Source organism: Hyalella azteca, unplaced genomic scaffold (genome assembly GCF_000764305.2).
Source record: "Hyalella azteca isolate HAZT.00-mixed unplaced genomic scaffold, Hazt_2.0.2 contig17974, whole genome shotgun sequence".
NCBI lineage: Eukaryota > Metazoa > Arthropoda > Malacostraca > Amphipoda > Hyalellidae > Hyalella > Hyalella azteca.
Genome location: NW_025947733.1, coordinates 67,505 through 90,254, shown reverse-complemented (window position 1 = coordinate 90,254; position 22,750 = coordinate 67,505). Strand labels below are relative to the sequence as shown.

The window sequence follows — 22,750 nt, the reverse complement described above, 5'->3', positions numbered from 1 at the left end:
GTAGCGGTAGCGGCCGCTACATTTCAAAGTAGCGTTGCCCAGCTCTGGTCTAGCCTTATATAAGCTGACTTGACTTCGGACGTAAATGTCGATGATTAAGTAGGGATACATAGTTTGATTGTTTCTGAAGGTGAACAATATTTTTAAATTAAAACTTTCATTTATTGGAAAATTGAACATCAGCTTAGATTAAAAAAAAACCTCCGATAAAAGTTAATGTGTGCAAAGAGGCGATAAGCAAACGAACTTTATGTTAAAAATAATCCTAATGATGGCCCCCATAAACCTAGAATGAAGAGTTTCTCAGAGCAGCAGGCAGCGCCTTGCTATTAATGACCAAATGTTCAACACTATAAGTATTATAAAAAATGTTCAACACAAATACTATATAAAATGTTCAACACTATAAGTATTCGGGCAGAAACTACCGTGGAAAATTTAACTTATTTGAATTATTTCGTTGCTGCAGGCGGATTTTTTTTAATTGTGTCACCGAGGAGGCGTTAATGATGTGCATTATTTCCTCGTTGAAGATTAATTTAACAGATTTATAACTAATCGTAATAGATAAATTGGAAAACAGTTCAAGCTTTCTAAAAATTTTATACCTGGGAAAAATCCATCAGTTCGATCATTTACTTTCAGAAGCGTTTGATGCCATTAAAAAGAATATTAATATTTAGTGTTTAATATACATATATTCTACTCAGGACGCTCTCGTGATAAACGTGACGCCACTATAAGCATTTTCTCGTTACGCAGCCATCACGTGCGCCGTACTTAAAGCTTCATTTTAATGTTATTAACATTCTCTGAATTAATATTGTTATCTGGCATTAATTAGGACTAATCGCCTTATTACAAACGACGCTCTAAAACAAGACGTTGTGGTAATGTACATTTCAATTGCATGCCTTCGAACTCAGTGAGAAAATTACAAAAATAAGAAATGAAACCCTCGTGTTATTATTACGGGCTCCTATCTATGCGGGCCCCTATGGCTATAGTTTGGTTAGACATCAATAGTGATGTTCGAAAATAAATTATTTCAGCGAAATCGTGGCTACTTGTCAGCGAGAATTCCATGATGTCAGGCTTATCCTGGGGATAACCACGTGATTCTGATGATCATGCTCAGAAAATGAATGGGCCATGTGACATGTAGGGCAATATGGGGCAGCGCGCCCCCTCTTTTTTTAAACTAAAATTTTGATGAAGTTTTAATTGATACGAGGTGGTTCTTCGTTTTGTTTAAAGGTACAACTAATGAGGAATGTATGATGTGAATTAGACGCCTATAGAGTTAGTCAATTTTTAATGAAACACTATTTTGTAAAAAGTGCCAAAATGGGCCCATTGCTCCACCCCTGGGGCAATGGGCCCATGGGCTTGGGGCAAGGCAACCCTTGGTCCCTTTACCACAAAAAAACCTTAGTAAAAGGGCCCTTGGTCCCTTTACCACAATTGCAGATTTTTCGTTTAAAAATGATAAAACAACACTTTACAGTTAAAAATAAGAAAAATGTAATAAAATCGCGTGGGCCCGTTGCCCCACTAGGTATCATTTCAATTTATATCGTGTCAACATTTTATTTTAGAAGCTAATAGTCTAAACTTGATCTCAAAATAATCCCTATAAATATTACTTTCAAAATATAATTCACAGTAATTTCAAAAGCTTCATCTACAGTAATCGAAAACAGTTTTACTTAGCAGCAAAAAAAATTTATCTGGGCTAAAAAAGTTATTCACAAATAACCTAATAACGCAAACTCTTAGCAAAACGTAAATCCGTACACTTCATGCCAGTGAAACTGTCGACCGGCGGTAGAGAACACGGACCAATATCTGCCATACTTAGCGAGAAACCCGCTATGGGCCCATGACCCGCAAGGGGCTCTCTGCCCCATGTTACCCTACAGCCCGAAACGCTGACTGGGTTATCGCTCCACTCATTACCTGGTTCAGGATGGCCAAAAGATGGGCAAAATGCATCACTATTTAGACAAAGTCTCATTCCATGTCCAGCTGAAAGCCTTATTCCATTCATTTCGGATCTCAGTTTTAATGTTCTTGGTGATTGAGGCTGTTAGTGCAGAAGTCAATGACGAAAAGCCGCAATATGAACCCGGAAAATTAACTATTTTCCAATTCCACACGAGTTTTCAATTGGTAATGGTTGAAAATCATTATTATGATTGCATCATTTCACTGCGTGAGAAGCCTTCTAGTGATTATATGATTGCCTTATCAGTGAAGCAAGTTTCATGGTGCGTGCTTGGTTCAACATGGAGGGGGGCTGCGAAGACTACAGTATATAAAAGCCGGCGATCGTCTACAGCATTACTTGCAGGTCTACCACCGTGGTGAGTTTGTCCTTCTCCAGAAATTCTCAAGTCTAGTCCGTCCAATACAACAATAACACCAAGATTATAAGCATATGGTTGTTAGACTGCATTTTAAAAACCGCTGCCAAGAAAGTTTACCATACTTGTTTGGTGCTGTGGTGGCCTTAATCGTTCTGGTACTGCAATTGAACATAACACATTCATTGTAAATCGTTGATGGTGCGCGAAGTCGGCAATGCCTGCTCCTTAATTACTTCTTGCCGATTTCTTTGGGCAAACGTGCTACATAACATTGTAGTGAACATACGAAGTTTTGATAATACGGCCCCTGGAGGTGTGCGATAAGTCAAAGATCTCCGTGGGCAAGCAAGCTACATACGCTCGTACCATTGTTGCGAACTTGAGTGGCGAGATGGTTCGGTGAAGTAAAGCTTCTTAGATATGGCACATTGCAGAATATACTTTGAATGTAAACGGATTTAGTTCTAGTTTTTTTTCAGTAGAAATAATGGAGACGTTTCGATCTTGCGGAATGGTTTCAGTCAAGAAGAATTTTTTAGCTACTGCGCTAAAGGTCTAATTTAGGAGGTCTTTAGCCCTCCTAAAATATTCTGAAGCCCCTGAATAACTTTATCTTCATTTTTTAAAGATATTATTATTCTTTATAAAAAGAAGCCGACAAATTCAATATAATTTGACATGAATACAAGTTTAACCAAATAGCACCACCAGCCATTATTAGCGTAAATACGGTATGACGTGATCGGTATGATGATGCAATTGTTGCTTCACTGCCTACACTCACCAGAACAATGTAGTTAACTGTCCAGGATGAGTTATGAAGAGATGCTATACAATTGACTCGTGTAAGCGCGATAAAACCTTCACAATAACGAAGAGAATGCGTCTTCTGCTGTCTAGCTAGGAGTTAACGCTGCGGTATTAATAACTTTTCTAATTAATCATTCCAGAGACAAGTTCACTTTGCATTGGTTCCAGTTGGTGCAATAATAAGAACAACGAAGCCTTCAATTTTAAACACATTTTGACACTGTAGTGTATGTAGGGATATATCCTAATATTGCTGCTACACACAATGCAAAACAATATTGATGCCCGGCGGCTGGCACTCTCAGCCTTAAATACTTTCTTTGTTGCCAAATTGCGATGCTAGAAATGTGATTCCTTGTAATTTTCGATAACGGTTTTATCCAAATAACTTTACTGCTGGCAAGAGACCGTCTGAGTAACGTTACACTTCATCGTTTTACGTACATTCGAAGTCAAGTCAGCTGAAATACTAGGGCTGAAATTCCCCTTAAAATTTTGTAAACCATTTGTTGTCTAGCCAATTTTCATAATCAAGAATTGTAACGTTACCAGGCTGCTCTCGCTAAAAATTTGTAGCTATAATTATTCTCATGAGCAATAATCATAGATTTAACAAGGTTCATTTGGCTTTCCTCCTAAAATGAAGAGTTTTTCCAGAAACAAGATGGCGTACTCTATGGGGCTGCTGCTGTCGCTGATGAACGCACTTATGCTGACTGCTGTTATGGGTGAGGAATATGAGCTGTTATTGTAACAACACTTACATTAAACATGAGTTATTAACCCGCATATATGCAGTGAAAACATCTTTATTATTTCACCCGATGCCATTTTATTCCGAAGGCTTGCAAGTGACCGATGTCGTCACTTCAACAAAAGCACAGAATATTGACCCTGCAACCGGCATTGATCTTGAAGCCTTGCAAAAATTCACCCAAATGCGAGTAAAGCGATCAGGTGATAACGGTTTTATCCAAATAACTTTACTGCTGGCAAGAGACCGTCTGAGTAACGTTACACTTCATCGTTTTACGTACATTCGAAGTCAAGTCAGCTGAAATACTAGGGCTGAAATTCCCCTTAAAATTTTGTAAACCATTTGTTGTCTAGCCAATTTTCATAATCAAGAATTGTAACGTTACCAGGCTGCTCTCGCTAAAAATTTGCAGCTGTAATTATTCTCATGAGCAATAATCATAGCTTTAACAAGGTTCATCTGGCTTTCCTCCTAAAATTAAGAGTTTTCCCCAGAAACAAGATGGCGTACTCTAGGGGGCTGCTGCTGTCGCTGATGAACGCACTTATGCTGACTGCTGTTATGGGTGAGGAATATGAGCTGTTATTGTAACAACACTTACATTAAACATGAGTTATTAACCCGCGTATATGCAGTGAAAAGATCTTTATTATTTCACCCGACGCCATTTTCTTCCAAAGGCTTGACAGTTACCGATGTCGTCACTTCAACGAAAGCACCGAATATTGACCCTGCAACCGGCATTGATCTTGAAGCATTGCAAAAATTAACCCAAATGCGAGTAAAGCGATCAGGCATGCTTGGTCCCCTCATCATCCAGCCCGCCCCTCACGACCCCCCCGTGCCTGAAGCCACCGCCAACAACATCGTGTGGTCGTCGAGGTTCAGCGTTCCGTGGAATGTAACCGTACTTCCCAACACAGCACACAAGTACGACAAAATTGCCAAGACGTACGTTGAGGTCATGGGGGCAAGTCCCTCCCTCCACATCTTGAACGCCCTCCTCTCTCTTGCTGAGGCCATCAACGCCTCGAAATTCCCTGGGGCGGCCACTCCTGCCCTGTCCAACCAGCTCCGTGAGTCCGCCACTCTGATAATAACTTGTCCTGTAGTTCATCATCCAATGCTAATGACAACATTTATAAAGCACGTTGCTTACTTTAAATTAAAATGGTATAAGTTGCCACGTGACAGCAAAGTAAATGGCGTCTGGGCGGCATTCGATTGTTTCGATGAGACATTTATTTAAATTTTTTATCATTGAAGTATTTTAAATTTTTTTCTGCTAACGAAATCCTCTGTAGTTTAAGTATAATCTCCGTCAAGCTTCTCTTGCATAAGTACCCACGTTTACCATATTTTGATACAAGTCCCAGCTTATTATTGAATTTCCCCCTAACCTCATAGACCTCGCCGCTATCTTCGAGTTCGTTAAGACATTTGACATCAAAGCTTTGAATCCTGGTGGACAAACCGCCCCCCTGATGCGGGGCATAGTGCCCCGGAAAGTCACCGCCGCTGTGGCCCCCCGCCTGCCCCATCTGCCCGCCACTGATGACGTCATCATCGCCCTCACAGAACTTGCACTCATGACGGACGTCTTCAGACCTCCGTACGTGCCCCAGACCTACCAGACGGCCGAGCAGCGCGCTGCTTTCTACAAAGAGGCTGGTGAGTTCGCATCTGATACATATAATTTAACGTATTCTGTATTCCATGGACATTTTCTGAACGTGCATTTTTTCCTGTTTTTGTGGGTGTTCACCGCTCCTACTTTGCATGTGGAGGTCACTTTCTTCCTTCTCTTTGTTCACCTGTCCTAAGATGCATCTCGTTTTTTTGCTTCAGCGCTCTGGTTATTTGAGACCTCGCGCCTCTCATACACGATTACATAATTATAATTCAGGTGAAATGTGATAACAGAGTACTGCTATTCCGTTTTTACGCATAATTACATACCTATCAATGCATGTATACTAAATATAGATAAAACAACTATGCTAATAATAAAACACACATTAATGCACGAGATTTTGGACTTTCAGTATCCAGGATCTCTGTGAGGAGTGGTCTTGTATTATCCGTAACTCCCGTTATGAGTTCATATATTTTTTCCAGTACTAGTTTCCTGTGAACCTCCTGCTACGGTGAAATAATATCCGCAAATCATGAAGAACTCTTAACATTAACGCCTATATGTCAATTTCAGGAGCTGTAGCTCTCTGCGAAGTCTTGCAGAAGTTCCTGAACCAATAAAATGGAATGACCAACTTCACTACCTCTATACGCTGCAATCTTGTATGCATTTTTAGAGTCTGGAGTAGTTTCGTAAGTCCAACTATGGTCTTCTAAGGAACCGCGCACAACGATTTGTCTACGGATACTTCAAGTAACGTCGTAAGTTTTCGTCAGTTTCATTCACGTACAACTGACGTTGCACGTTCCAGTTGTTATTTCGTGGGTTGGATGTCAGTGGTAATTGTACCTATGGCACCTATACTGATCTGGCAATGGCTGCTACTTCTCCATTTCTTATAATGCAATTATCTTTTTGCCGACGAGTGAAAGTATTAATATGTTCTTGCGGGAATTCATGCGTTAAAGCTCCAATGTAATTGAAGATACTTACAATAATGTAATTCTATTCATTGCCTCTTATTATCCAGTTATTGAAGAATTGGAGTTAAGAGGCAATGAGGTGATTACATGTAATGTGTCCCACATAACATGTGATCAGCTGCAGCTTTCTGAAGCAGTACGTGATCTGGGTAGCGGTACTCTAATGATGCGCAGGTTTTTTCTAATGATGTAAAAGGTTACTGTAACGATACACGAGGTCACTCCAATGATAGTTATACATCACTGCACTCACAGTGCAGCAGTCAGGACGTGTGGATGAGTTCAACTTCAAATTATGGTAGAGTAGAGTGCCACGCTAAGGTAGAGTGCCTTATTGCCTTTTAATCCGATATAATGAATCAGTAATTGTTCTCGCATTTAATAAAGCATTGTTTTTATTCAAGATCAAAATAATGTTAATATAACGTAATATTCGTGATTACGCACCACGAAAAATTGTCTATGGGATATTCAGGTTGTTTCAGGAGATGGTTGTCTTAGATATGGGATATGGCAGATACTCGGCCAACACAACTCTGCAATGTTATGGCCGTTTCTGCTTCCAGGTTTGCAATAAAATAAATATGCATATGTCTAGCATTTATTACCGCAACACTTCACATGTGACCGTCAGAACCGCCTACAGGGAAGGTTGACAGCGATACACCTTCAGTACTGATTGTATGTCAAGCGGATTAAGTTACCAGTCAAACTATTCACTGGCTTATACCACGCCTACAATCACACGTTTCTATACATGGAGATACGGACAAACTAATACGTTTTTGTCTATTGATAGGAATGCTATTTGTAACTAAAGGCCTGGTCACTAGAGTTACCGTCATCAAAAGTCAGGAAAGAGTTGAGTGATGATGGCAGATAACAGCCACTCCCCAGAGCAATGGGTGCTTGTACACGAAAGCCAGTAGTGGCGGTCATTAGAACTTACAAATGTTAACGGTCACTAACTATTACGCTACTGGCCTCGTGTAAAGGAATACTGGGACCTTCCATGTTCTGTGGCCAGTAGCGCCTATACACGAGGCCAAGGATGGTGCGGTGCGGTGGATGGTGGCGGTTAGTACTTGAAAAATGTACTGGTCACCACTACTGTCCACGTGTACCAACACCTTGTGTCACGTCACAGAGGACGCATCGTTCCTGCCAGTGATCATAGTTTAATTAATTACGTTGACTGTAAGCATTAATCCAGAAACTATCCTGAGGACTACCGGCGCCATGACTAACTACATCACTTGGGGTCTTACCAGCGCCATGGGGTACAATGCTCGAGGCCTACAGAAGGTCCGGGACTTACCTGAACATCGTCTGTTGTGCTACTAGCGAACTCTATCGTCAGCAGCCAATGAATGATTAACCACAAACATTCCACCTTGTTCGCCTGCCTCAAAGGAAAGTTTCAATTCACTTTTTCAACGTAATTAAGTAGATAATTTATTAATGTGGTAAAGGAAAAATGATTATTACCACACAACACCGGCAAATTCACAACAGATACTGCGTTTGTCATCCTAAATTATTCTATGGCCATTCATTTCACATGCAAAATTCGCAGTGTTTCTCGCATGGTGTTCTGAGAAATTATGTCTGCCATATTGAGAACTATGTTGAACACTTTAACAGTCCGGAAGGATTGTGGGGCTGTGGCTGGTTTCAGCTCACCACATTTTTAAATTTATCGTAAAGAGATGATAGCTTACGTTAGGAGCGTTAGAATATTATACATCTATTAGTTGACTAATATATATATATGTCTATCTATATGCATATTGTTAATATCAAACCGGAGTCTCGTAGCTGCCAAAGATGTAATGAAGTTCAGTACCAACACGCTAGGTCCAACGGCATAATTTCTACACTCGCTATATTCGATTATCATGACGAAGGCCTGACACAATAATGGAGAGATAACATTTCTTTGTTACAAGTCAGTAAGGAATAACTTAGGAAACATCCTCACTAAAATAGAGAGAATTAATGCGATCTACTAAAAAAAAAATTAAACTTGACTGCGTGTGTAATGAAGCTAATTTAAACAAACAGTCCTACGATCAATAAATTAACTTAGGATTAGGTTAATATGTTCGAAAATATGTTCATCTCGGTATATATAATCTACAGCTTAAAGTGTCGAGATCTACTAAATTACATTCATGTCTATCAAATATATATATATTATGATAACAATACGCTTGTCTCGCGTCAAAACTTAGACTAGGTGCTAAAATAAATGGTAATCAGATTTGTTAATTATTAAATCAAGGCAAAATATATAAGTTATTTGGCAGAATATAAATGACTCGTTATGAGATAAAACCTCTCATCGCACTCAAGTGACCTCAGCATCAAGGAATACTTGCTCAGAAGTAATGGGTAACTCAGGTAATGGAGGGACCTCATTTAACGGGTAACTTGCTCAGAAGTAATGGGTAACTCAGGTAATGGAGGGACCTCACTTAACGGGTAACTTGCTCAGAAGTAATGGGTAACTCAGGGAATGGAGGGGCTTCACTTAACGGGTAACTTGGTTAGAAGTAACGGGTAACTCAGGTAATGGAGGGGCTTCACTTAACTATTAAATGGAGATGCTGTGCTCAAAATAGATACTAGATTCTTTATATGGTGATGTTATAATATAGTCAAATGTGTGGAGATAAAGCTTAAAAAATGGAGTGCTATGAGCTACAAATAGAAAGAATTTAATTAACAGATATTGGGCAGAATTAAATGATAAGTATCAGTAACACTTAAAAGCTAAGTATCAGTCAGAATTAAAAGATAAGTATCAGTCACACTTAAATGGAATAGTTAATTAACATAATTAAATGATATGAAGTAGGAATAATTCCAATTAAGCGATTTAATTGGAATTTTTTTAATTTAATCGCGAAGATAGCGATTATTCCTGCATGATACAATTTGAATAGAGTTCAACACTGAGCCTTGCAGTGCCGGCACCACTCTTGCCGTGAATGAATAAATAATTAATTCACGAGGCTAAAACTAAGGAACAACAATGCCAGCGTGCAGGGAGGAATTCATTAAAATATTTCGTGCATAAAATAATTTTCCCAATTATTAGTGAAAATTACAGATCATTCTTGAATACGATAAAAGTCTCGTTTTGGTTTTTCAATGCAAAAGAATATTTTTAGAAGGCTTCTAAGTTCTTGGGACGCGTGAGAGAAATTAGAAATAACTTACGAGAATTTGATGCAAGATGAAGTGATGGGAATCAAATTAAAATATCAGCCATCGACCATTGGGCTAAAGTAATGGGAAACAAGAAATAGAAGGGATCTGGAATCAGGCTGAGCATCACAGCCTGATGAGTTAAAATAAATTAATGGACTTAGGAAGCGTCAGCTTAAAATTATATTACACGGTTAAAATATATTAAAATTCCCTCAATTGTTAAATAATACTATTAATATAATAGTTTATCAGTCAAATAAATACCAGAGAAGAGCTTGACGCGTCACAACTGAGCGGGCAGCGCAAAAAAATACAGGAGATGAAATCAATCGCGTACTAAACGACGTTGATGTAACACATTACATACTGCTATTGTACTCTAGGGTAATACATAATGAACATGTACACTTGTGTAATACATTTACATAATGGAAACGTACTTCTGAGTAATACATATACATAATGTTATTATACTTCTGAGTAACACATACAGATTATGTATTTCTACCGCTGCGTAATACATATACATAATGGAATCATCGGCCTGTGTAATATACATATTGTTCCATGCAAGTGTCATTATCAAGAGCTGTACTGGAGCGTTCTCATCATTGAAATAACAACTGAATACAATGTAACAGGTGATAGAATGTAAACACAAAAAACTAGACGCTATTGACTGTGAAACACTTTTCATACAAGTCAAACATTCAAGATCTTGGCGGCTGAACAGAAACCAACGAACCTGCCTGTGATAACATCGCCTTAATTCCATTACTTGCAGAGCACGTTACTGTACTATATTTCTTGCAGCCCAACACATTTCACCACAATGGTGCTCACATTTCACCATAATGGTGCTCACATTTCACCACAATGGTGCTCACATTTCACCACAATGGTGCTCACATTTCACCAAAATGGTGCTCACATTTCACCATAATGGTGCTCACATTTCACCACAATGGTACTCACATTTCACCATAATGGTGCTCACATTTCACCACAATGGTTTCAACTACTTATCTATTACACTACTTATTGTACATTATCGTCAAGGGCCTGCCTATCCTAAAGCTCGACATATCGACGGCTATGACGCTCGGGTGAAGCTCGCCGAGTACAGAGGAGGTAAGTGGAATGTTCAATACAGAGCAGCATCAGATTCCATTACGAAATAATGTTATATGTTGAGGATCACTATCCACTGAACAATGAATTACGAGGACGACAAGGCGGACCAGATCATCTTTATGCAGGATAGTGAGGAGGAAGAAGTATAAACGTCATGCGTGGGAGACGTGACGTCAGCGGTGAGAATCTGTAGGGCTGACACCGCGGGCTCTTATATTAGCTCTTGAGAGGAGATACTGAAGAGGGCCGTTATGAGGAGCTGATAAGAGGAGCCATTACTGGCTGCCACTAAGAGGAGCCATTACTGGCTGCCACTAAGAGGACCCCTTAAGCAAGAGGTGGCAGTTGCGACACACTCGCACGGGTTTGTTCATCTTTAGCCGAGGTATTTCGGACTCGAAGCGACTGCACCTGAAATCCAAAATTCATCGTAAATTAATAATGCATCTAATTAGTTCTTGGAAATCGCAACAAAAACAAAATAGATACAGAAAAAAAAAGATAGATTTGCAACCAAAGTAAAAAAGGGTGCGTGTAGCGAATGAGATGGTCAGATGAACAGATGAAGTGCACCGANGCATGGAGGGATGAAGCAGCACTTACTTTGCACAGAAAATGCGGCCACAATTGCGGCAATGGTGCTTGCGTTCGTAAAGTGTGAAGGTGAGATGGCATGCGCTACAGGAGGGGCACTGAGCATCACTAACCCAATGGTCGGTGGACGACGACAGGTTCACGCTGCTGCCACCCAGCCCGCGACCTGTGTTGTGTATATACTTAGCACACAGCAGATAACAAGCCTGTGTTACACCCATTTACTTAATACAGGTGTCATATGCCACCCAGCCCGCGACCTGTGTTGTGTGTTAACTTAGCACACAGAAGATAGCAAGCTTGTATTCCATCCACTTAATACAGGTGTCATATGCTACCCAGCCCTCGACCTGTGTTGTGTTTTGTGTTAACTTAGCACACAGAAGATAACAAGCCTGTGTTACATCCATTTACTTAGCACACAGAAGATAACAAGCCTGTGTTACATCCATTTACTTAGCACACAGAAGATAACAAGCCTGTGTTACATATATTTACTTAGCACACAGAAGATAACAAGCTTGTATTCCATCCATTTACTTAATACAGGTGTCATATGCCACCCAGCCCGCGACCTGTGTTGTGTTTTGTTTACTTAGCACATAGAAGATAGCAAGCTTGTATTCCATTCACTTACTTAATAAGTGTCATAGAAAGCCTGTATTTACGGTATTCACCAATTATTCAGCACACCGAACATACAAAGCCTGCATTTATGTTCTTCTGGAAATTATTCAGCACAGGGCACATACAAAGCTTTTAATAACGTTAATTAGGAGCTTACTCAGCCAAGGAAGGTAGACATCTGTATTTTTTTCATTCATTTAATCAATACAGATATTATAGAGGCAGATATATTAACGTTATTCATGAAATTACTCAGCACAGAGAACCAAGACCACGTAGACCGCGACTTGTGTTTGTGATCTCAACTCATTTACTCAGCACACAGACAACACATATACATCCTTTATTCATGTTATTAAGCGATTCAATGAGCGCTAACAACATAACGAGCCACTACATCAAAACATATACTTCCACATTACCGTAAACACCTCAGAGATAAGAAAGATACATTCAATACTGGTTCGGTACATCCGTCCATATTCGACAAATCTAAAGATCATAGTTTGTATTAGCAATGATACGAATTATAACAAATGATTCTAAGGTCAGTGCATGGAAGATTGTAAATTATGTCAATAACCTGACAGTTCATTGCTGCTTCAAGCAAACTTAAAAATAATTATGATAATAATAGATTTTGTATGAAATTTAGCCGAACGTGCTATGAATTAATTATTCGAATTAATTCATAATTCCACGAGCCTCAGGCTCGAGGAATTGTAATCAAGCTGAACTGCCCGTTATCTCCATTAAATCACGTTTACTTGCAGCATTTTCAGCATGCATGTCACACCTGCAATATTTACCTTAAAAGTAAGGGATATGTGATGAAGAATGCTATGAGAAATGATGGTAAAGAGCAGCGATCTAATTTCGACTTACGAACAAAAAAGAACAATAAAAAGCCTTAAATATAACAATAATGACAACAAGACGTGAGTAGGAATATCATAGAGGAATAGAGTGCCCCACTGATGATGTCTCAACTAAGCGGGGGCAGGCATAGCACACACTGAAAAAAAAGTAGGTGACATTGTCTAAATATTGACACTTCTATGCACGTATCCCTGATACTTCCTTTAGGCGGGCCAAACTCGGTCAGAGATACCACCACACGGGCAAAAATTTGCATTATCATTTGGACAAAGCATCACACATTTCTTTGATTGCCTCTAGCAACCTGGGGCCATACTTTCAAAACTCGCTTAGTGAACGTAAATACTTACGCATTATTTTCTTGTCTACGATTGGTGGATTTTGCTTGAAAGGCCGTCAATGATTGGCTGATGAACTTACGATCTCTTAACTTTTTTCGAAAGTATCGGCCCTGACCTATAGGCAAGTATAGGCAAGTATCCGCCCTGAGAAAGTATAGGCCCTGACCTATAGGCAAGTACACTTGCCTATAGGCAAGTATAGGCCCTGAGAAAGTATAAGCCCTGACCTATAGGCAAGTACACTTGCCTATAGGCAAGCATAGGCCCTGAAAAAGTATAGGTCCTGACCTGGAGCAGCGCGGGTCGCCGCCCCCGCCCCCCGGGCCTCGACCACGCCCCACGAGAAGACCCTGCCACGGGCGTCCCCTACAAGCACGCTGCGGTGGTCTCTGCACGACACAACACTCACAACAATTAGCGAGTCATATTGTCCATATGGCGACGCACTTTCTGCTGCACCATTGATCCGCCTTTTTGCCGGAAAAAACTAGGGAAAGACGTGCATCGGAAAATGCAGCGCTATCAAGACAAAGTTCCACTTATTTCTGAGTGTAGACAGGACAAATACATTAGCTCAACATATCTGCACTATAAAGAGAAGCACATCCTTCTGCACGTGGAACAAATTATTATACGGGGCATTAGTTCAATTATACGGGGCATTAGTTCAATTATACGGGGCATTAGTTCAATTATAAGGGGATTAGTTCAGTTATACGGAGCATTAGTTAGATTATACGGGACATTAGTTCAATTATATGGGGCACTAGTTCAGTCATACCAAGCATTAGTTCAATTAAACGGGGCATATGTTCAATTATGGAGCAGCGTTAAAATATAATCTGAGTGTAGCTGGGGACATGAACATAGCAAGTGACGGAGGTTGAGGCAGGTGATGGCACGTAAGGACAGGTTGAGGCAGGTGATGGCACGTAAGGATGGGTTGTGGCAGGTGATGGCACGTAAGGACAGGTTGAGGCAGGTGATGGCACGTAAGGATAGGTTGNGGTGATGGCATGTGAGGGAAGGTTGAGGCAGGGGATGGCATGTGAGGGAAGGTTGAGGCAGGGGATGGCATGTGAGGGAAGGTTGAGGCAGGGGATGGCATGTGAGGGAAGGTTGAGGCAGGTGATGGCATGTGAGGGAAGGTTGAGGCAGGGGATGGCATGTAAGGATAGGTTGAGGCAGGTGATGGCACGTAAGGACAAGGTGAGGCAGGGTGAGGTATGATGAGGCAGGGTGAGGTAGGATGAGGCAGGGTGAGGTAGGATGAGGCAGGGTGAGGCAGGGTGAGGCAGGACAGCACCTGGCGACGGTGATGGCGGTGACGGAGGCAGGCTCAGCGTTGTCGCTGCGGTCGTAGGCCGTGTGCGCCGTCAGCTGCCGCCGGAACACGAGCTGGCACGTCCACCGCATGCCTGCACACACACCAGCTCAGTCAACAACAAAACATATGTCATATTACTTGACTTGCCTACACCCATGACCCATTTACACCCGCCGTGACCCATTTATATCCGCCGTGACCCATTTACATCCGGCATGACTCATTTACATCCGCCATGACTCATTTACATCCGCCATGACCCACCTATATATGCTAAGAACAGCTCACACCCACCATGGTGACAGGCCCTGCATCGGTCTTAGCATGCTATTTTAATTCGATCACAAGTTCCCAAGTATCCCTGTTCTTCGCCCAACACGAGAACTTACTGAATATCATAAAATAGGTAAATGCGGTCTGCTTTGTACTCAATTATGATAAAAACTGATGCTGGACTGATTCAACGCGAATGATATACACAATTCCTTCGAAATAAAGAGGATTTCCAACGACATTCTCTTTCTCGAAAGAGCTTACCAAAGTTTGCATAGTGAAAGGACCGTTCCCAGCATAAGGGGACACGAAAATTAGAATTCAGAGAAAATACCTCTAAGCGACACTTTATAAACCCATAAGAACATATTATAAGATGAATGTCAAAAACATTACAAAATGTCTATAGATAAATAGTGCGAGGGTGACTAACCCGGCATGAGGACCTCACTCCTGCCAGGGGGGGAGAGCAGGGCTTCCTGACTTTGGGCCTCCCGCACCTCCGCCTCGGTGATCACCTCGAACGCGTCGCTGGGGGCGCAGCTTTGACCCAAACCTGGAAAAGACGTCGTTTATTCTTCGGTAGAAAAAAACGAAAATAGGCAAGAAATAAGTAGGCAACTGAAAGGAAAAGGCATGCCTTTTAACTCGATGGAAATGCAATAAATTAACGCTCATCATAGCACTGGTTAATCGAACTTACCGCTCACTGAGCCCCATTGTGAGGAGATAAGAACGCTTTTTAATTTATTCCAATGAGGCTCATCTGGTTAATGAGACGAGCCAGTGGTTATTAGATCACAATGCTTGCACATTGATGTGGTCCGCATAATTGGAGTACAAAAATTCCAATACTAAGTAGAAATTAATTACTTTATGTATTCCTTGTCGTAGATATTTGTTTTTACTTTAATGAGTGTTGCTGATATAAATGTTTATTTGGACACAAGGTTTTAAGAGAACATTAGTGGATACCGCAGAGGGTTCGCATCTATGTGGATCTGTACAACTACATCCATAGTCGGTAGGACTTAAGGAGGCCTGGCTTGCCATGTCTACAGCTGGCACGACTCAGGGGAGCCTAGATTTACTAGCGGCATCCATCGTGGCCTGGGACTGCTACGTTCGAAATAAATATCAAGGATACTATTGAGTTGGCATGACTGAAGCCCCAGAGGTGGCTCACCAGCTGCCGTGTCTGCCAGGCTGGTCTCGCTCTTGCTGCCCTGCAGGCGCTTGGGCGGCGCCCCTGCGCTGCCGGCGTGCTGCTGCTGCTGCTGCTGCTCCACGACGCTCACCGCGCGGCACACAGCTGTAATGTATACTCATGAGTAACACCTTCGAGTACACATTTGTACAGATATTTCATATCGAATTTGTTATTCCCGACACTGTATCTAAGGCGGACAGATTATGTCACTGACCGAGGGGGGGCTGCAGCCTGGGGGAGGAGGAGGGGGTGTCCACGCTGCCCCCCGTCGTGTCGAAGCTTGGCTGGCTGCTTGAGGACGCCAGGGCTTCTTGTCTGCTTATACAATATAATAATTGCAATCAATTAATTATTAATGATAATTATAATAATGAGTATGTATGCACAATAATCGGGTCTTACAAGGGCAAAATATCTAGAACAGAGTTTCTACATCACATACCGTGCTGTCTAAGACATGATATGGGCTCTGGATAAGAGTGAGAACCACATAAATAGCAAGAAAAGTTAGTAGGTTTGGAAATATAACATCAAAATATTTCTAAATAATGATAGTTAAACTCTATTACCACTACACTTGTACTGTTCTGATTCTTTGAAGATAAGACATGAGCACAAATTGAAAAATACACGGCGTCTCCTAATTAATGTGTGATGTCAGTCTCACCATCACTAATTAGAACCTCTGATACCAGGCACAGATAATGTGCATATATCAGTTGACATTTTATGGGCTATGATCAGCAATTTCTTGCAGTCGCTGACGTTCTTTGCATGTATTTAAGCTGAGTTGGCTAGTGTTCAGAGTTGCTGTTGCTGATAAATGTATTATTAAAAAAGTACCTAGTTAAAAAAAGTCCGTATTTCTGTCAGCCAATCACCAATCACTGACGGCTACCCAAGTTCAACCCACTAATCAGAGATGAGAAATTGCCGACTAAATGTACTTTTACCGCTACGCGTACTTAGACCGCAATAAGTTCTTAATCAAGTTTGGATGGTACGACATAAGTTGACAATATTATGTATGTCTTATTGAACAGTTTTATCAAATGTATTAGAGTAAACATGACACCTGTGTAACGTGGTGACACGGGCGTCCCTAGAAGGAGACAACTGTCTTCCCTCGGACGAGACTCCGTCAGTTGTGGTGGCCACATCGAGAGCCTCCTGCTGGTGGTGCGGCTCGTTAGGCCCGCCTGACGTCAGGCTCAGGGAGGCTCCCGCGTCAGTTTTTGCTGGCTCAACGGCTTCCTCGCTGAGACCTGCTAACTTGAGGTCAGTTTCTTGGGTGCCTGATGTCGGGCTGGCGTCAGCAGACTTAGGTCCCTGACGCGCGTCCTCCACGAGGCTGTCGTCCTCGTCGGATAAGCTGCTAACGCTCACGCTTTTGTGGAAGAAGCTTCCTGCAAAAATTATTTGTTGCTTTTATTATTATATTATTATTATTCACGCAATTGAAATTCAATCAAGTCACCAAGAAAGAATTAAAAGACTAAAATCTAAGTATTAAATAAAATTGCACAAGGATCGGTACTACACTTAAATCTACCAGAAGATAATCCGTAACTTTACGAAACAAATATTTAAGTCATAGATTATTTATACTTATTTCAGTCCCGCATCAATCAGAGATTTGAAGTAGAGAAAGAGTAAAATGGTTAAGTCAAACAAGTTCATCGCATTAAAAAAATATGAATACCTACAGTCTAAGCAAGGTACCTACTAAGAAAGAAACGAATACAAATAATGATCAATCAGTCACTGTGAAAGCAAGCAATATCAACATCAGTCAAGAAAGGTTCACAATAAGAAGATAAATATGCCTTCAACCACGAGGTCGAAAGGTTCCCAATAAGAAGATGAAAACCTATGCCTTCAGCCACGAAGTCTGCCTCAAGAAGGAAAGAAATCTCACCGCCAGAGAACTGTCCATCGTCTCTGTGGGGCTGAGAGGACGGCCTTCGCTGCTGTTGGTCAGCTCGGCAGCTGTCACGACGGCTGTCACGGCAGCTGTCACGGCGGCTGTCACGGCGATTGTCACGGCAACTGTCACGACGGCTGTCAAGCGGATGACTGAAGTCAGGCGATCCCTCCGGCACCGTAAGTTCTTCAGGGGCGTGTGTTCTCTTGTTGGCTTTGCTGCTGCTGTTGTTGCTGCTGACGCTGGTGTTGTTGCTGAGGGGGTCAGAGGAGCTGTTGTCGCTGTCGTCCTCGATGGGCGTCTGTACGTACTCCACGCCCCACATCTGCTCGAGCAACATGATGGTCTGAACACCCTTTATAAATGTCAAGCTTTACCACAAAAATAATGATACCTATATCAAGTAAAGAAAACAAGAAGTGGAACAAAATTGAAACACTGAAGGCAATAAAAATGATCTCAATTGTGGATGAGCATTGAATTATTTTTGTTTCAACTGTGACTGATTATTACATTCAGAATCTGCCAAAGGCAAAAGAGAGACACTTGGATTAACATCCGAAATTGAATAATTCAGTTCTGAAAACTAAAACCTCATCGCGATTTTCTGCCTCTGATAGAAGCATCACGCACGGTTTAGGAAGACAGTTCATGGATTAGCAAGACAATTCATCTGCCCTGCGCCACAGAAAAAAAATTCGTTCACTTTCGCATCATTATTAGCGTCACTATTTGGAGGCCTGTATATTGCTTCCAACGGAAGACAATTCATGGCTTAGGAAGACAATTCATGGTTTAGGAAGACAATTCATAGATTAGGAAGACAATTCATGGTTTAGGAAGACTATTCATGGTTTAGGAAGACAATTCGTGGCTTAGGAAGACAATTCATGGCTTAGGAAGACAATTCATGGCTTAGGAAGACAATTCATGGCTTAGGAAGACAATGGATTAGGAAGACAATTCAAGGATTAGGAAGACAATTCATGTTAGCCCGGAAGCAAGCAACTGACGACTGTAGCCACGTACCCTGACGACGCCGTCAGAGGAGCCTGTAAGGATGAGGTTGTCCTGGTCCCACTCGTAGGCGGTGGTGAAGGCGAGGCACAGCACCTGCTGCAGGGCTGAGCGAGCCCCCAGCGCCGTGTTCACGCTCGCTATGGCCACGCCGTTGATGCTCCACACGTGCAGCCACGTGCCTCCACACGTGCCTATGTCGCCCTGCCATCCAAGTGCGCGTGTTAAATCAGTAACTTATACAGTAAAAATAAATGGTATTAAAATAGAATTTTAATTCCATAATGTTCTTAAAAAAGTATTTAGAATAAAATTGATGAAGACTGAAATGATTAACAGTGTCAAAAATGACAATACCAACATTGTTTTCGTAGGAAGTATATGTAGAAAGAAAAAATAACGACGGCTCAACCGACAATAAATTATGACATTTAGCAGGATAGTGAAATTTGAACCACTGACAGCACACATCCAAAATTTGAGCCACTGACAGCAGACACCCAAAATTTGAACCACTGACATCACACACCCAAAATTTGAGCCACTGACATCAGACACCCAAAATTTGAGCCACTGACATCATACACCCAAAATTTGAACCACTGACATCATACACCCAAAATTTCAAGCCAGTAAAGTATACCGAAATTTTACCCAAAGAGAGCACGCATAAAACTAACGGTGCTGTCGCTGATGGCGACGGCGGCGAGGGGGGCATGATGCCCTGTGAGTTGCCTGACGAAGGTGAGGCGGGCCAGGTCCCAGATGATGGCGGTCTTGTCCCGAGACCCCGACACGAGCAGCCCGAAGGCGGTGCTGGCGGCGACGCACGTCACGGCATCGCTGTGGCCGTACAGGCTGCACTTGTGCACCACCTGGCGCCTGTACATGTCGTACACGCGCACCACCTGCGTACAGAGGGAGTGATGACACAGCACGGCACGGCACTGCACTGCACAGCACAGCACAGTACAGCACAGCACAGCACAACACAGCACGGCACAGCACAGCACAGCACAGCACATTGTCGTACACGTGCACCACCTGCGTACAGTGGGAGTGATGAACACGCACCACCTGCCGCCTGTACATGTCGTACACGTGCACCACCTGCGTACAGAGGGAGTGATGAACACGCACCACCTGGCGCCTGCACGGCTTGGTACGGCACAGCACGGCACCACAGGGCACAATACAGCACACAGCACTGCACCACAGGAGACAAAACAACACACAGCACAGCACAGCACGGCACGGCACAACACAGCACAGCACAATACAGGACAGCACAGCACAGCACGCTACTCACAGTGTCAGTAGAGGCAGTGATGATGGTGCGGGCATTGGGGCAGACGGCTGCCAGGACCTCGCCCGTGTGGCCGCTGTCTCCCTCCCACACCAGGAGGGCCTTCTCCGACTCGTACGGCCCCACGCGCAGGCTGCACACAAATGCACCGCGTTATAGTACACAGCATTGACAGCAATACACAGCATTTTAGCACAACACAGCATTACAGTGCACAGCATTGACAGCAATACACAGCATTATAGCGCACAGCAATAAAGCATTATAGTGCACAGCAATACACAGCATTATAGGGCACAGCAACACAGCATTACAGTGCACAGCAACACAGCATTACAGTGCACAGCAATACACAGCATTATAGCGCACAGCAATACACAGCATTATAGCGCACAGCAATACACAGCATTATAGCGCACTGCAATACACAGCATTACAGTGCACAGCAACACAGCATTATAGTGCACAGCAATACACAGCATTACAGTGCACAGCAATACACACCAGTTGAACCTTCTCCGGCTGCACAGCAAATTAGACTTTAACGCAGCATTTTAATTCAAAGGATGCTGAGCTTCAGCACACTGCATGTATGCGTACAGAATCATAGATGAAATATCTCAACTTGTGAGAAGAGAACTGGTAGAACCTGAATCAAAACATTATATAATTCATAGATAAAATGATAGAGATAACATAGAGATAACACGATACAGGTAACATGAAACAGATAACATTGTCATGAAATTGCTGTTATAGCATCCAAATGTACATAGTATTCCGTACTATAGTTCCTACGAGTAAGTTACTTCGCTCTAGAACTAGTGACCATTGTTGGCATTGACTCGGCTCTTGTACGTTCAAGACATAGGTAGAACTAATGTTCTCCTTGTAATTACCCTGTAAATAGTTTTTTATGTATAAGACCTTCACATATCAATATATTCCCTTTACGTTACCGTTTTTCCTGTTTTATAGTAGTGTTATTTCGTTCCAGGATTTTGCGTTCTTGTTTAATAAAGCACATAATGAGTCACATCGGCTTTTGCTTACGACAAACATGATGCAGATAACATGATACAGATAACATGACAGAGGTAACATGATACAGGTAACATGATACAGATAACATGATACAGATAACATGATACAGGTAACATGATACAGAATAAGTCACTTAGTGACCTATACTAGTCATGTTGTGAGAGTTTTGAATCAAGAGAATGGCATGGGGAAACAAGTATTATGATACATGATACTGAAATAACTTTAATAAAAAAATTGTGTCGTGATTTCTAATTCCACAGATTCGTCAAACTTTAATTAACAGGTAACATGATACAGGTAACATGGTACAATATAAGTAATTTATTGACCTGTAGTCAGCGAAGCCCCATGCCAGGTACCGCTGGTAGGAGGGCGGTATGAGGACCTTGTTCTGCTCTACGGCGAGCACGCCCTTGTCCACGCTCATGATCTGCCCCACGACGCCCTTAACCTCCTTCAGGGGCGCCAGCGCCGGCCGCAGCAGCTCCAGGTTCTTGTAGAATACCTGCACGCAAAACAGAACTTGAGCACTCAAGACCAAAACTTGGGCATTCTAGACCAGAACTTGAGCATTCTAGACCAGAACTTGAGCATTTAGGGCCAGAACTTAAGCATTCTAGACCAGAACTTGAGCATTCTAGACCAGAACTTGAGCATTCAAGACCAGAACTTGAGCATTCAAGACCAGAACTCTGTCTCTTATACACATCTAGATGTGTATAAGAGACAGTTCTAGACCAGAACTTGAGCATTTAGGGCCAGAACTTAAGCATTCTAGACCAGAACTTGAGCATTTAGGACCAGAACTTAAGCATTCTTGACCAGAACTTGAGCATTCTAGACCAGAACTTGGGCAGTTAAGACCAGAACTTGAGCATTCTAGACCAGAACTTGAGCATTTAGGGCCAGAACTTGAGCATTTAGGGCCAGAATTTAAGCATTCTAGACCAGAACTTGAGCATTTAGGGCCAGAACTTAAGCATTCTAGACCAGAACTTGAGCATTTAGGGCCAGAACTTAAGCATTCTAGACCAGAACTTGATCATTCTAGACCAGAACTTGAGCATTCTAGACCAGAACTTGAGCATTTAGGGCCAGAATTTAAGCATTCTAGACCAGAACTTAAGCATTTAGGGCCAGAACTTAAGCATTCTAGACCAGAACTTGAGCATTTAGGGCCAGAACTTAAGCATTCTAGACCAGAACTTGAGCATTCAAGACCAGAACTTAAGCATTCTTGACCAGAACTTGAGCATTCTAGACCAGAACTTGAGCATTCAAGACCAGAACTTGAGCATTC

At 42.0% G+C, this 22,750-nt stretch overlaps 2 protein-coding genes across 6 annotated transcripts in view; one reads left to right on the top strand and one right to left on the bottom strand.

Annotated features, from left to right (window-relative positions):
* Positions 1 to 2,303: 2,303 nt before the first annotated feature.
* LOC108666594 lies at positions 2,304 to 7,146 on the top strand. Of its 3 annotated transcripts, XM_018153501.2 has the most exons (6): positions 2,304 to 2,366; positions 3,837 to 3,907; positions 4,023 to 4,136; positions 4,731 to 5,012; positions 5,344 to 5,607; positions 6,146 to 7,146. In XM_018153501.2, exons 2-6 carry the CDS (start codon positions 3,844 to 3,846, stop codon positions 6,190 to 6,192), a joined length of 771 nt encoding a protein of 256 aa, XP_018008990.1. In that variant the 5' UTR covers positions 2,304 to 2,366; positions 3,837 to 3,843; the 3' UTR covers positions 6,193 to 7,146. The 3 variants fall into 3 exon arrangements, with proteins under 3 accessions (XP_018008990.1, XP_047741418.1, XP_047741417.1); XM_047885462.1 differs by lacking the exon at positions 4,023 to 4,136 and having other exon boundaries at positions 4,617 to 5,012; XM_047885461.1 differs by lacking the exons at positions 2,304 to 2,366; positions 3,837 to 3,907; positions 4,023 to 4,136 and adding an exon at positions 4,172 to 4,501 and having other exon boundaries at positions 4,617 to 5,012.
* A 3,645-nt stretch (positions 7,147 to 10,791) lies between these two features.
* LOC108666593 (WD repeat and FYVE domain-containing protein 3) overlaps positions 10,792 to 22,750 on the bottom strand; it is a 20,749-nt gene continuing 8,790 nt past the window's right edge. For 2 of the 3 annotated variants that reach the window (XM_047885457.1, XM_047885460.1), the window contains 13 exons: positions 21,780 to 21,955; positions 20,407 to 20,536; positions 19,778 to 20,005; positions 19,110 to 19,301; positions 18,075 to 18,405; positions 17,232 to 17,562; positions 16,371 to 16,471; positions 16,133 to 16,258; positions 15,380 to 15,502; positions 14,653 to 14,764; positions 13,635 to 13,735; positions 11,509 to 11,665; positions 10,792 to 11,316 (listed from right to left, as the gene is read on the bottom strand). In XM_047885457.1, the coding sequence (XP_047741413.1) occupies positions 11,220 to 11,316; positions 11,509 to 11,665; positions 13,635 to 13,735; positions 14,653 to 14,764; positions 15,380 to 15,502; positions 16,133 to 16,258; positions 16,371 to 16,471; positions 17,232 to 17,562; positions 18,075 to 18,405; positions 19,110 to 19,301; positions 19,778 to 20,005; positions 20,407 to 20,536; positions 21,780 to 21,955 (2,205 nt within the window). In that variant the 3' untranslated portion in view covers positions 10,792 to 11,219. The remainder of the gene's footprint in view (positions 11,317 to 11,508; positions 11,666 to 13,634; positions 13,736 to 14,652; positions 14,765 to 15,379; positions 15,503 to 16,132; positions 16,259 to 16,370; positions 16,472 to 17,231; positions 17,563 to 18,074; positions 18,406 to 19,109; positions 19,302 to 19,777; positions 20,006 to 20,406; positions 20,537 to 21,779; positions 21,956 to 22,750) is intronic. The other variant, XM_047885458.1, reaches the window with a different exon arrangement.